The 13,346-nt window shown below is 53.5% G+C and overlaps 5 protein-coding genes across 5 annotated transcripts; 1 reads left to right on the top strand and 4 right to left on the bottom strand.

Annotated features, from left to right (window-relative positions):
• Positions 1-1,238: 1,238 nt before the first annotated feature.
• BZA05DRAFT_399491 (uncharacterized protein) lies at positions 1,239-2,034 on the bottom strand. The gene has a single exon (XM_051483808.1). It carries the CDS (start codon positions 1,953-1,955, stop codon positions 1,425-1,427), a length of 531 nt encoding a protein of 176 aa, XP_051339229.1. The 5' UTR covers positions 1,956-2,034; the 3' UTR covers positions 1,239-1,424.
• A 106-nt stretch (positions 2,035-2,140) lies between these two features.
• Positions 2,141-3,640, bottom strand: BZA05DRAFT_453672 (uncharacterized protein; the record flags this gene model as incomplete). Its single annotated transcript, XM_051487501.1, has 2 exons — positions 3,051-3,640; positions 2,141-2,973 (listed from the first exon to the last, which is right to left on the bottom strand). Exons 1-2 carry the CDS (start codon positions 3,487-3,489, stop codon positions 2,141-2,143), a joined length of 1,272 nt encoding a protein of 423 aa, XP_051339230.1. The 5' UTR covers positions 3,490-3,640.
• An 831-nt stretch (positions 3,641-4,471) lies between these two features.
• On the bottom strand, positions 4,472-6,127 carry BZA05DRAFT_56807 (uncharacterized protein). Its single transcript, XM_051488432.1, has 2 exons — positions 5,839-6,127; positions 4,472-5,779 (listed from the first exon to the last, which is right to left on the bottom strand). The coding sequence occupies exons 1-2, from the start codon at positions 6,091-6,093 to the stop codon at positions 4,502-4,504; spliced, it is 1,533 nt and encodes a 510-aa protein (XP_051339231.1). The 5' UTR covers positions 6,094-6,127; the 3' UTR covers positions 4,472-4,501.
• Positions 6,128-6,188: 61 nt separating this feature from the next.
• BZA05DRAFT_399495 (DUF890 domain protein) lies at positions 6,189-7,817 on the top strand. The gene is made up of 5 exons (XM_051483809.1): positions 6,189-6,332; positions 6,390-6,437; positions 6,498-6,584; positions 6,647-6,745; positions 6,800-7,817. Exons 1-5 carry the CDS (start codon positions 6,256-6,258, stop codon positions 7,761-7,763), a joined length of 1,275 nt encoding a protein of 424 aa, XP_051339232.1. The 5' UTR covers positions 6,189-6,255; the 3' UTR covers positions 7,764-7,817.
• A 3,102-nt stretch (positions 7,818-10,919) lies between these two features.
• Positions 10,920-12,675, bottom strand: BZA05DRAFT_399501 (Spo7-like protein-domain-containing protein). Its single transcript, XM_051483810.1, has 2 exons — positions 12,529-12,675; positions 10,920-12,459 (listed from the first exon to the last, which is right to left on the bottom strand). Exon 2 carries the CDS (start codon positions 12,443-12,445, stop codon positions 11,219-11,221), a length of 1,227 nt encoding a protein of 408 aa, XP_051339233.1. The 5' UTR covers positions 12,446-12,459; positions 12,529-12,675; the 3' UTR covers positions 10,920-11,218.
• Positions 12,676-13,346: the final 671 nt, after the last annotated feature.

The raw sequence follows: 13,346 nt of genomic DNA on the forward strand, positions 1-13,346 counted from the left end.
ACCACAGCCCGATGGAACCTCGACTTCTACATTCATTATATGTATACTCGGAGTCTCGGAGGTGGGACTGAGACTGAGACGTCGCTGGCAGCGGGCTGCGGGCTGCGGGCTGCGGCACGTGTACCTACCTTGCAGGGGTTGGGGATTCTTAAAGCTTCCGGTTACTCGACTATTAGTACTTGGTACATCGGCATCGACATCGGCATCGGTCGGCACCTTTTCTGGCCCAACTACATACCGGTACCGCGAAAGCTCTCGCCCCGGCTTTTTTTTGTTCATCCATTGATTGCGTGCGACTCATCTAGGTCATGGCAATAACTACCCGTTCGCCACCAGCTCTCGCCCTGGCAGGAGACTCAACAGCCACGACGAAGCCGAGTCGAGTCGAGTGACGGTCCGTGTCCGTGTCCGTGTCAGTATCCGTGTCAGTGATAGTATCCGTGTCCGTGTCAGCATCCGTGTTCGTGTCCGTGTGGACTGCGTTTCCACATCCGCATGGTACGATGGACTCTATTCACGAGCTTCTGCGTCTGCGTATGTGCTCAAGGGGGCATATTGAACTGGCGAGGTTCTGGAAAGCTGTTGGGTGGGTGGCTGGGGGTTTCGTCCGAAAGTGCTGGTGGATTGGACTCGGGATGGCTGTGCGGTTGCTTTGGATTTCTATGTACATACATGTATATACATAATGAACGTCTACTGAACTACTATCGATCTTTTCCACTGCACTCCGTCTCGGTGTATCTGACACGGTGCTTATCGACGTCCTTCAGCACGCACAGAGGTGGAGAAGCGGCTGGGCCCATAGACCATAGTTACATACTGCACATATTTCATTCCGCTTCCAGCGTCTAAACTTCAAAGTCTCATTCCCCACCGAATCCTCAGGCTGTGTAGATACCTTCCGCTCACTGGCTGGAGCAGCAGGCAGTCCCACCGCCGCCAGATACCCACCGTAACTCGAGAAGCACCGTACGGAAGCAGGTGACTTCGTAGCCGGTGCCGCCAGTATTGCGAGGCCTCGTTGATTTGGACTTGAGTGCCCATGCCCATGCCCATGCCTCTGCCCTCACATGGACCGTGATACGGCTCACAGGCATCGTCTGAATACTTCGTGAAGACAGACAAGAACCCGCAAGCTGCATCTCGCAGGGCTGCATCTCACAGTCACGGCACTCGAGATGAAGAAGTCCAAAGACAAGTGAAAACCCCAATCCCATCAATTGTAAAGTCAAGTCAAGTCGAGTGTATCAAAATAGAGCTTCCCATTAACCAACCATCAACCATCGTCATCTTGGTTTTCCGCCATCAGATCAATCCTGTAAAAAAAAGGCCCCCCGTTACATGCAATTGAGAACCCGAAAATACCGCCCCAGATCATCAGCAGAAACGCCCCACATCTTCTTGGTTTTCCGCCATCATGTTCGTCATGTCCATCCTGTAAAAAAAAACCCCCGCCCCCCGTTACATGCAATGAGAACCCGGAACCCGAAAAGACCGCGCAAGATCAACAGCAGAAATAGCCACACGAACGAACGAAACAAATCAGCAAGAACATAGAACTGAAGAACCATCACCCCTTGCCTTGGTGCGTGTATGACAGACAAATCAAACGAGAAAGAAAAAAAACGAGACATCGGAAAGTCTCGAAGATTATCCTGTAGTAATTGGGCATATCTTGGGATGATCTGGAGAAAACAGCAAAGGAACTCCGAACCATAGCCATGGAAATTGCAAATCAAATGCCGGAAAAAGAAGCAACAGTAAAACCGATCTGGAGAAAACAGCAGAGGAACCATAGCCATGGAAATTCGCAAATCAAATGCGGGAAAAGAAGCAACCGTAAAACCGTAAAACTTTGAAGGTGTAGTAGGTGTAGTAGGTAGGTATTTCGAAATCGTCAGAAAAGATGCAACAACACAATCATGGGAAAATTCCAGAACACCGAGCCCATCCATGCCAACCCGAATTCGTGGCAGAAGGAAGAGGGGAAAAAAGAGAAGAAAGCCGAAAAGGTCATCAATCGTGAAATTCGAGGTCACCGAGCCCATCCGTGCCGATGCGAATCCGTGCCACAAACGTAGAGGAAAAAAAAGAGGGAAACTGAAAATGTCGTCCGTAGATCGTCCGTGTTGACCCGCCGTTACTCCAAGGCGGCAGAGTCGCAGCCCACTCCGAATTCCTTCCGGAACTCCTTCTTCATCTTCTCCAGCTCTCGTTCCATCTTGAGCAGTTTGATGGCCAAAGCCTTCTTGCCACCCTTCAGCACGGATCCGGAGTCGGAGAGCGACTCCGGATCCGTGCTGGCCCGAGCCCTACGAGCCTTCTTCCGTACGGGGCGATCGGCCCCCGAAATCTTCTTGCGTTTGCCTGCGGCATCCTTCTTTCCAGCAGCATCCTTCTTGCCAGCAGCAACCTTCTTGCCAGCGGCACCCTTCTTGCCAGCGGCAACCCTTTTCCCGGCCGCAACATCTTCCTCCGGGAAACCCGCACCGTGTCCAAAGACCTTGGTCTCGCGAACGACGAGCCAGTAGGACATATCCTCGGGCACCTCGGAGCCGTTGAAATTCTTCCAGACATTTGCTTGCCGCTGGAGTTGCTTCTTCGCAATCTTGAGGGCTTCCTCGTGAAATCTCTCCCGGTCATGGGACTTCTTGATAGCCCTAAGGCCAGCAGCTGCAATGTCGTCACGATATTGACGACGGAATTTCTTCCACGTTTTGTGGTCCTTAGACCTCGCCAGGTTCAACTTCTGCCGCAGCTGGGCAAAGTTCCACGTCCTATACTTGATGCTCTTCTGGTCAGGACGTGTGGCAGGCAAGTTGGAGCCGGGGCCATCTTCTTCAGCAGCGCCAGGCACCTTGTTGATGGTGGGAACCGGGGCACCAGTCAAAATGTGGTACCGGGAGTAAACCTCCTGAAGGAACACATGGAAGAAGCTGTGACCCTTATTCACAGCGACAAACTTCACTCCAGCTGCTTCGCAGCTAGGTATGTCTTCCAATGCTAGTCAGCTTCTACTCAAACCAAAGTAGATATTTTATACAACATACCTTGGACTTCAATCTGAGTCCGGCTTTTCTGGTCCTCGGCGGCACTCAGCCACACCAGATTGTTCGTGACCATCGCTCGCTCCCATGCGAACGTGTCGCTTACCCGCTCCTTGATTTTATCGTCCCCTTTGGTGTACATGTCGCTGATGATGATCTCTCGCCAGCGAAGCTCAGCGGCCTCATCAACCCGCTCCTCGACACCTTCGAGGACCTCGCGGAGGTTCTTCTCCTCCGTGTGCCAGTTCCTGGCTTCGTGTTCGTCGTCGTCACCTAAGGCTTCAGATGAAGCCACGCTGTCGCCGGCGTACTTCGCCGGATCAAAGCCAAATTCATCCGCCGCTCGGAGTCGGCCGAGGAGTTCTTGATCCAACTCCTCCTCTGGAAGTTGGCCGAGGAGCTCTTGAACCTCCTCCTCCTCTGCGAGCTGGTGTTCCGTCATTTTATCGGGTGGATTAAGTCAAGAAGAAGAAAGGGCAAAGGAGGGAATGAAGTCGAGAAGGGATGAGATGGAGTTATTTCGGGTTAGGCGAGGTGGTTAGAGAAGGTGTGTGGTAATGGATGAAAAGGAGAGGGAGAGGAGAGGGAAAGGGAGAAGGAGAGGACGGGAGGAGAGAGAAGAGTAGGAGGGTAGTGAACGGCCGAAAAGGGAAGCAGTTGCAGTAGTCGCCCGCACCGTCACTCGGTTTTGAATTTCAGCCACTTCGACCCGTTTCACCTTTACACCGTTGGGGCAGTAGGGCGCCGCATCGGACTGGTCGGTACCGGGGCTTTCACCTCGACTGGCCAGGGCGGGCAGGAAAAAGAGTGCGTTGGTTCGCCATAGTCTACATAGGCTGTATGCGAAATAAAAAAGGAAGACCTCTCTGTTTACACCGTTGTACCCAAGGCGGTCACTTCTCTGAGAAAACATCAAGAAGCAAACATGAAGTAACAAAGAAATGTTTGCTTTGAGTTCACATGTAGAAAATATATATAGATATAGGTACATGTATGCATTTTCTGGTTCATATTTTTTGTTTTGCTTCGTCATCGTAGCATTCGACCTTTGCAGATCATGGCTGTATATACCCAGTTCCGCCCCACTGTCTCCGACCGCTGGCCGAGAGCTCGATGTGGGTTTCCTATTGCCCTCTGGTTCATATTCTCCAGGCTTGGAATGAGTCTCCAATCACGCACGGTGAGGTGGGGATGACAGTGACTACTATTGTCGAGGTGCGATCTTATACGCTGTACGAAATTACCTATCAGTGGAATGGCCTTTTGAACTCTTCCGTGCTGAAAGGATCTTGACGTTGGCTGTTGGATATGGATCCACCTGGATCGATGATATACGAGATCCGAGAGAGCCTGCCGTCGATTCCATCTCGTATTTGACAGCGCAAGAGAGGAAATATGCACCCGTGCTAGCTGAGTAGGATAAGGCAGTTTATTACTGTGGTAGAAATGAAACTTTACTCAAGAACCGCCAGCATCTCCTCCTCGCTCACAAACTTCTCCCTCTCCTTGCCCGTCCGTGCCCCCCGCGCCTTCTCTGCAGCATCAATCTTCCGCCACTCCTCCCAGCTAACCGGCCTCATTCCCCTCGCTTTCGCCTCTACGCTGACCGCGGCCCAGCCCTGTTTTCTCTCGTCACCTGCATTCATAAACTCGCGCTCTCCCGTGATCCAGTCATTGACGATTGCATCCGCCGTCTCGAATGCATCATACATGGTGCTGGCAATCACGCCCGTGGGACCCCGTTTTACCCAGCCACTGGTGTATACTCCAGGCACAACCTCTCCGCGATCGTCGGGGTTGGAACCGGGTTTTACGACCCTTCCGTCTTCGTTTGGTACAAGTCCACGTCTGGTATTGAATGGAATTCCAGCCTCGTCGAAGCCGGGGATCGGCTCGGAGAGGTATCCGATGCTGCGGAACGCGATATCCGCACGGCTTTCTTCGTATTCCCCGGTAGGGTGCACTCGCGATGTGGGGGAGAAAGCCGGTTCCTCCAAGAGTGTCCTCTCCAGACGTATTGCGCCCAGTCTCGTAGAGTCGCTGGTAGAAGGCAGAAAGGCGGAGGGTGAACGGAGGAAGTTTAATTCCCAATGTTTCTGCGCCTCCGAGAATGGTGTCTTTGATCCTTTCTCAAGAATCTGTAGGATACGCTTCTGCTGTCGAGATAGCTTACCGGTGTCCTGCGGAAGCAGTGAGGGATCCACCCCCGGAAATCCAATCCCAGGAATTGAAAGCATCTCTCGAAGCTCTTTCGCCGTGAACGCCGCTTGTAGTGGTCCTCGCCGTCCCACCACCCTCACACGTTTGACTCGACTGCGCGATAGTGCATCTACCGCTTGTTCCGTGATATCCGTCTTCCGAAGCACGTCGACGGAAGAGAGGAGGATCCGCGCCACATCCAGTGCAACATTGCCTTGCCCGATGATCACCGCCTCCTCCGCCGAATCGAGAAACAACTTCGATTCAAAGTTTGCATATTCCGGTAGACCATTGTACCAGCCTACAAAAGCGCGGGCGGAGAAGATACCCCTCAGACTGTCTTCGCCGGGAATGCCGAGTTTGCGATCCTTCGAAGCTCCGTAGGACAGAAGCAGTGCGTCGTAATGTGGGGTTATCGCCGAGAGCGGAAGGGACCGGTGGGGTGGATGCGGCCACGATGTGCCGATTGGTGTATTTCCAATGTATGTGAACCGCGGGGAAGACGCTACTTCGTCGAATTTATCTTGACAGTTCTATTGCGCCTTGATCTCAGTCAGGGCGGAGTTGGCATGGAAAGACTACAGGTGCATACCTTGACTTCAGGATGATCCGGGGCCACTCCGAAGCGTACAAGACCATATGGCACCGGGAGCGATTCGTACATGTCGACATGCGCATTGGTGAGCTTGTTGAGGACGCGGTAAGAGGTGTAGAAACCGGCAGGACCGGCACCGATCACGGCCAGGCGCAAAGGCCGGTCAGTTCGCTTGGATTGCTCTGTTATGGTAGAATAGCACCTTGATCGTGCGAGCCAAGGCAGTATCCGAGAGGGGCGTAGGGGGGTCATGGTGGGGGGAGTTGTAGATTTCGTTGGCGGGCTGTGACACAGAGATGAAGTGCATTTTAAGAATCGGCTGGAGCCGCCAACGTCATCCAGGGTCCCTCCGGCCCATCCGCTGCAACTCCCGCCAACTACCCAGACACCTTGGGAAGATTTCCAACGCTTCCTATGCACCCCAGAAGTCCCTATGTCGCCTATGTTGATTTCAGAAAGCTTGGACAAGAATGTCCCGGATTCGCGCCATAGTAGGCTGCCTTTTCCTTCAATTGGATGCGACAGCTGAGCTGAACGCGTCTCACTAGTGTGAACGCGAACTCCAATGTCGACTTCAGGAATCCAGCGGCTGTGAGGTATCTCTTGCTACTCCTCCTCTAAACTCATCGATTGGTCCCAATGGCTGAAATTGATAGGGAACTTGCGAAGAGCCTTCTGGCACGTGACTTTGGTCTCACGGTGGAGCTCCCGGAGGACCGCCTGTGTCCCATGATTCCAAACCGGTACGATATCGCACAAGCCGCCACTGCCTCCCGAGTACGTCTGGACTGACACACTTCTGAAGCTTAGACTACATCCTCTGGATTCAGGACCTAATCGATTCGACCAGCTGCGACCTGACCAGCGAGTCCAACCCATCGTCTCCAGTAACCGGTCTAGATGTGTAATCCTCCCACTCCCGGCGACCCAATGATTGTGCGCTAAGTATTTTGAACAGCGGGACAGGAGCGAGTTGTATTTACCCCCTTTTGGGTTGCACCTTACGACCGTCCTGGCGTTTCATAGCTACCGATGTCGACCACGACTCCCTCCAGAGCGCGAGTTGTAACATTACCGCGAATGCCGTTCTCCTTGGTGACCGCATCCAGCTCCATGAAACCGGCGTCGAATGGCCACTATTCTCCCTCGATACGCTGGGGATAGAAAACATCGACTTCACCATGTGCAACCCGCCTTTCTACACCTCCACTACCGCGCTCGCCGAATCTGCCGCGAAGAAAGCCCTTCCGCCATCCTCGGCATGTACTGGGACACCCACAGAAATGGTTTATACCCCCACGGGCGAAGTAGGCTTCGCCAAGCGAATGCTGCAAGAATCCATCGTTCTGGGCACACGCATCCGCTGGTATACCACGCTCTTCGGCAAGCTTTCTAGCGTGTCCACATTCGTATCTGAACTCCGGACCATCCCGCAGCTGGGTGAGTCTGGAAACTGGGCAGTCACCGAGATGGTACAGGGCACTACTAGACGCTGGGCGGTGGCATGGAGCTTTGGAGACCGCAAACCGCTCCCTGGGGGACGGCCAGCTGCACTGAAGGGGTGCTTCCCGTCGGTGCCGTCGGAGTTGGAATTCGGCGTGGATAGAAGCTACGAGGAGGTGTGTGGGGAGGTCATGGTGTTGCTTGCGGGACTGGAGCTCCTGCAGATCAAACGGGATGGTGGAGAATTTTATGGCGAGGCTAAGGGAAATGTCTGGTCTCGTGCTGCAAGGAGGGCTATGGCGAAGGGATCCATGGATGCCACTGGCGATGAAGTCAATGTGAGGCTAGGGTTCTTGGTTACGGTCAAGGCTGAGGGGAGGAAGGCGAGTGTTAGAGTTAGGTGGAAGAGGGGCCGTGATGGAGTGCTGTTCGAGAGTTTTTGCGGTATGGTCAAGAGGAAGCTTCAGTTAGAGAGATAGTAAGTACCCAAATTGCACATCAAATTTGATATGCCTCGAGAAATAATATCTGGTGTTTGATTCCGGAGAAGAAAAATGTTTCCTATTATCCAATATCAACAGTGAGGACTGTGCCGTATGGTCCACGGTGATGTTGATGTGTGAAGTAGGTATCTTGCAATGGTTGGCTCTCATTACGGCGAATCCGGTGGCCGGATGGAGGGGTTGACCGGCCAAGGCGAGGTAGACCGCTCAAGGCGAGGTAGACCGCTCAAGGCGAGGTAGACCGCTCAAGGCTACGCAGACTCACAAGACCAGGTAGACAGCTCAAGGCTACGCAGACTCACAAGACGAAGCAGACCTCTCAAGACGAAGCAGACCGCTCAAGGCGAGGCAGACCTCTCGAGACGAAGCAGACCGCTCAAGACGAGGCAGACCGCTCAAAGCGAGGTAGGCCGCTCAAGGCGAGGTAGACACAAGCGGAGGTGTAAGGCTACGCAGATGCACAAGGCCACCTATCGGCTATCCGGATCTGACTGAGCGCACATGATACGTACGTCGACGTCTTGAGCGTGGCCCAACTTGCTGCGATCTGTAGCTTCGAGCCAGGGGGCAATAGATCGTAGAGTAGCAATTAAGCTGCTACCAGTCGCAGTACTCACACGGCCGGGAATTTAGGGACACCCTCTTTACCTCCACCCCCTGCAGGTCATTATCTGAGATTGGATCCGTGGCTGAGAATGAGCAGCCAGCCACCCTATGTGACGACACTGAGGAAACTACGTTCATCACTCCGAGAAACCCCATATGTACATACATACACCAAGTAGCCCTCGGTTCTTTGATGCTACGAAGATTGTCCTGTATCGTGAAGGTGTAAATTCTTGTGCGGCAAATACAAAGCTCTCGTCTACTGCAAAATCCTCTCCTCCGCGGAGGACATTGCCGTTCAAAATCAACACGTATACACGGCCAGAAATAAGTGTAGATTAGTGAAAGCTCCCCCGCTTGTTCCATTAGGAATCATAGATCTCTTTACATATTAGTGCCTCAAACGGAGCTACACTTTACAGCTATTCCGAGTGATATATACACGGCGGGTGAGTATCCATGACCGATTGATTGATCATGAATGGCCTTAATCTTCGTCTTGAAATCGCGGACAGGCGGGAGGTCAAATCGTTACATAGATCCTTCAAGTGATGCCATTACCACGGACTTACAGTCAATTACTTTGCGTGACGTAAACAGGTCAACTTTGACCAGGGCCTGAAAGCGGTCGATTGCTCCTGATCAGGCCGCACAAATATTTTGGCCGCTCGAACGTTGCTATCCCAATAGGGACGCCATAGCGACTATAAGAACCCCCGTCCGCCCCTTTCTCTTCCTTCTCTTCTTCTCTCCTCCAACACACGCACAATTTTTTTTCAGCCCTCGGTTGGCATTTTCTTTGATGATTTTGGTGATGATTCCCAGCAATACGATGCTGAGGTTTGCTAATGGTTTCTCGATCTCTATTGAGTGTATGTCCCTATCTTCTCTCCTTCGTGACTGCTGCTTCTCATCACCGCTTCTTAGATTTGCTGCTTCTCATCACCGCTGCATCTGCATCTCATTGCCCCCCCTCCCGCTGCTCCTTCCCCTCACTACCTATCACCTTACGTTCTTTTTTCGTGCCGCTTCTTCTCATTATTGCTTCTGCCCGCTGCTTCCTATCTCTCAATTCATCTTCTAACTCCTGTTTGGTCTTAGATGAAAGTGACAAGTCTCACCGTCACAACACATCTCCATTGGAGATGCCGAGGGACAAGTCTCGCCGGCATATTACGTTCTCAATTGGTGATGCCGAAGACACTCGGTATGTGCTGCTTTTTATCATTGTTGCTTCTGCCCGCTGCTTCCCATCTCTCAATCCATCGTCTAACTCCTGTTTGGACTTAAATAAAAGTGACAAGTCTCGCCGACACATCACATTCTCCATCAGGGATGCCGAGGGACAAGTCTCTCCGCCATGTCTTATTCTCTATTAGAGATGCCGAATGACAAGTCTCGCTGACATATTACACTCTCCGGTGGAGATGCCGAGTGACCACTGACAAGTCTCTCCGCCATGTCACATTCTCCATCGGAGATGCCGAAGACGACGACTGCCGATTGGAAACCCGAGAGCACGATGGTTATCAGCAACAAACCGGACCATGAAGAGACACACGAGTTATCGGTTCCCAGCGGGATACACCTAGCGGTCCACGGCAATTCTACCTATCGGCACTTTCCCCTCTTTTCTGTCTTTGTATCGTCTTTATACTGTCATACCCCGACTTACCCACGAGGAGCGGGAGACAAGCGCGAAGACCCGTATGGTTCTTGCGGTGGTGGTGCCACCAAAGACGCCGACGACGAAGCTGACAGAGGGGTCGACAAGCGCGAGGATCCATGGTTCTTGCGGTGGTAGTGCCATCAAAGACGCCCAAGCAGACAGAGAGGTCGAGAAGGCCCAGGAGGCCTAGGGCTCTTGTGGTGGTGGTGCCACCAAAGACGCCCAAGCAGACAGAGGGGTCGACAAGCGCGAGGATCCATCTGGTTCTCGCGGCGGTGATGCCACCAAAGACGCCCAAGCAGATCGAGGGGTCGAGACGGGCCAGGAAGTGTACGATTTGCTGGGTTGTGTTGTTGATGCTGATTCTTCATTACTTTGTGCGGGGGGTTGAGCTCAATAGAGCCAGATGTTTGGGGGGTAGTCAGTTGGTTGGGTATCACGCCACTTCTGTTGGTTGTGTATCACTGCAATTGTATGCATAATTCTCTTGTAGAATGGGTCATTACTTGGTGCGAGGGGTGGAGCTCAATAGGGAATTCCGATGTTTTGGGGGGTAGTCAGTTGGTTGTGGTGTATCACTGCAATTGTATGCATAATTCTCTTGTAGAATGAATCATTTGCTGAAGACTTTCCCGTTCATGATGTGAAGTGGTGTGGAGATTGAAGGTTCTCCATACGGTATGATACCGTATTCCGCAGCCAAGTCCGTCCCCTCGAGATGAACATCTACATAGTAAACCGAACATCCTATCCATCACCGTGGTGATCAGAAATTCGATGTATATAGTTTCAGGATCACCTACCCCTCCCCCCCTCTGTTCTTCCTTATAGGTATACCGGCGGGAAGTGAAGCGGAATTCTCAGATTGTCCATAACATTGTACCTACCTAGTCTATAATTGCGCAACCCAGTCCTCGCAGGAAGGAAGAAAACAACACGATCTCTCCCTCTCCCTTCATACCTTTTACATCCCAGAACCCCTCGCGCCCGCGGCCCGCCAACAAAACTCCATATCACAGCGGGTATACGGTGGATGGCAACCACCATCATCATCGTCACAATAAGCAAAGTCGAATAGGATAGAATACCTCGAAGAAAAGAAAAGAAAAGATTATATTACATCCCACCCCATCCAATCCCATCCCACCGCATCACATCACTCCCCCTCCGCCTTAGCGCGTTTCTTCCCGCGGCCCCTAGCACCGCCCTTCCTTGAGCCACCGCCGCCGCCAGTGGAAGACGAGGACTTATCGGTTCTAGCACTATCGCTGCGGCGAGTCCTTTCCTGCGCCGAGGTGGTGGATGAGTCCGATATATCGCCGCCTGGCGTTCCGGCCCTAGCCGGCACGAGTGGCAAGCCCGTGATAGACCTACGCTTTAGAGAGGCTGTTGAGCCGCGGCGGGCGCGGGCTGTGGTGGTCGTGGCGGTGGTGGTATGGATCTGGTCCGGATCAGGCGTGGGGGTTCTGCCGCGGAGGGAGGACATTGAGCCTGTGCGGGTGCGGCGTGAAGTGGCGGCGGCGGCAGGCGAGGGGGAGTCCTCGGGGTGCGGCTTGTATCGTCGCTGCTTCAACTCCACCCGCCGCTGCTGCCGCGTCTCGTTCTCTTTGCCCCAGTACTCGACCCGGTACAGCTCCCACCCTTCGCGGAAGTCCGGCGAGAAGCCTTTCGGCAGGATCACGAGCTTGAGGTGTAGTCCGCCTGGGAGAAAGTCTTCGACTTCGTCGTCTTCCTCGTCGTCTATGGTGGGGCGCTTGGATGTGATGGAGGTGAGCGCGGGAGGGGTCGGGCGCCGCGTGTTGGACGATGGCCGGCGCTTGACGGTGTGTGTGCGTGGAGGTGGCCGGGATGTGTACCAGCCCCACCACCAGATGAGCCAATCGCGGTAGGACAGCGGGACTTTGACGAGCTTCACGTTGAAGCCGCGGAGACCCCGATTGGCCATGAAGACGAAGCGCCGGGGCTCGACGATGGTTTTCTCGTACAATCCTGTGGCATAGTAGAGGACGCCGGTGACGACGCCGCCGCCGAGCCCGAGCTTTTCGAGGTGGCTGATGTAGTAGTAGGGTGAGCCGCCGAAGACGAAGAAGCGGTAGCAGAAGAAGGCTGTCCAGATGGTGAGGATGAAGAGGAAGAAGGTGAATTTCCGTCGGCGGACGAGATGCGTCAGGTACTGGGAGCGCAGCGACGCTTCGAGGATCAGGAGGTTGAGGTAGATCTGCGACGGCGACGACGGGACCATTTCGAGGGGATTTGTGGGTTGCAACGGTGGGTGATGGTGCGTTGTAGAGCTTGTGCAGCCTGTGGAGACTCCGCCAGTAGGAAGCGACCCTTTCACGCGGAGATCCAGCTCGGGCGGATCGACATTCAAGGTGTGGGACATCGCGGCGGGCCGTGCTGGAGAACCTGGGGTGTCAGGACCCCTCCTGCTTCCTTCTCGGATCTTGTCTCGGGAATGGAGCTCACCCGCATTGCGCACTGGGGCTTGAGATTCAACTTGGTATTCGGGGCCGGATGTGGTGGTGGTGAGTGAAGTCGGATGGCTTTCGCGCTCTCAGCTCACGACGCACACATGTGTATAGCACCGGATAGATAGTACTTGGACGCGGTAGCTACTCTGCCTCTCTTCGTGTAGGGTAAACAGTCATTACGGCATGCTGGCGCCGGTAGGGGTTTAGCGCAGCTAAGCACTCATTCACACCATACCGTAGAGCTCGCTATCGGCGGCGCTGACGGGATATCGATCGATTCCCATGGGAAATCAGCATGTCACCGAAGGGCTTTTATCAATCGTGAATTCGATGTGGAATGACAGGTACTCCAGGTAGGTACTAGCACCTCGGTTTCAGGCTGACTTGACGTGAATTGCGGACCCGCAGATAGTCTCCATAGCATAGAGCACAACACATCTCGGGGTGCAGTTGGTCAATACCTTGCATGTGATGCCACCCTGCTCCTGTGGAGGAGCCACAGTGGCGCTGCATGGTTTGGGCAGTGGCGGATAGCACGTGACCGAAACTGGTGCTCGGGTCAGGCGTTCAGGTACGGACCTGTATTCAGCTTTTGAAGTAGGTAACACACATCGCTGCGTGCAGCGTCACTCCGATCCTCGCAGCAACCGATGAGTAAACCTACATGCAAGATATCTATCCAAGTAGGCAGCAGCGCACGATGCCAAACTGTGTCCACCCACGAGCACGTGATCCATGCTATTCCGACCTACTGTACCAGGACAAAGGTCTTCGTCCACCGGCAATTTCGCACCAAAAATCCAGACGTGCTTT

Source organism: Tricharina praecox (assembly GCF_024521635.1).
Source record: "Tricharina praecox strain CBS 144465 chromosome Unknown BZA05scaffold_13, whole genome shotgun sequence".
Lineage (NCBI taxonomy): Eukaryota > Fungi > Ascomycota > Pezizomycetes > Pezizales > Pyronemataceae > Tricharina > Tricharina praecox.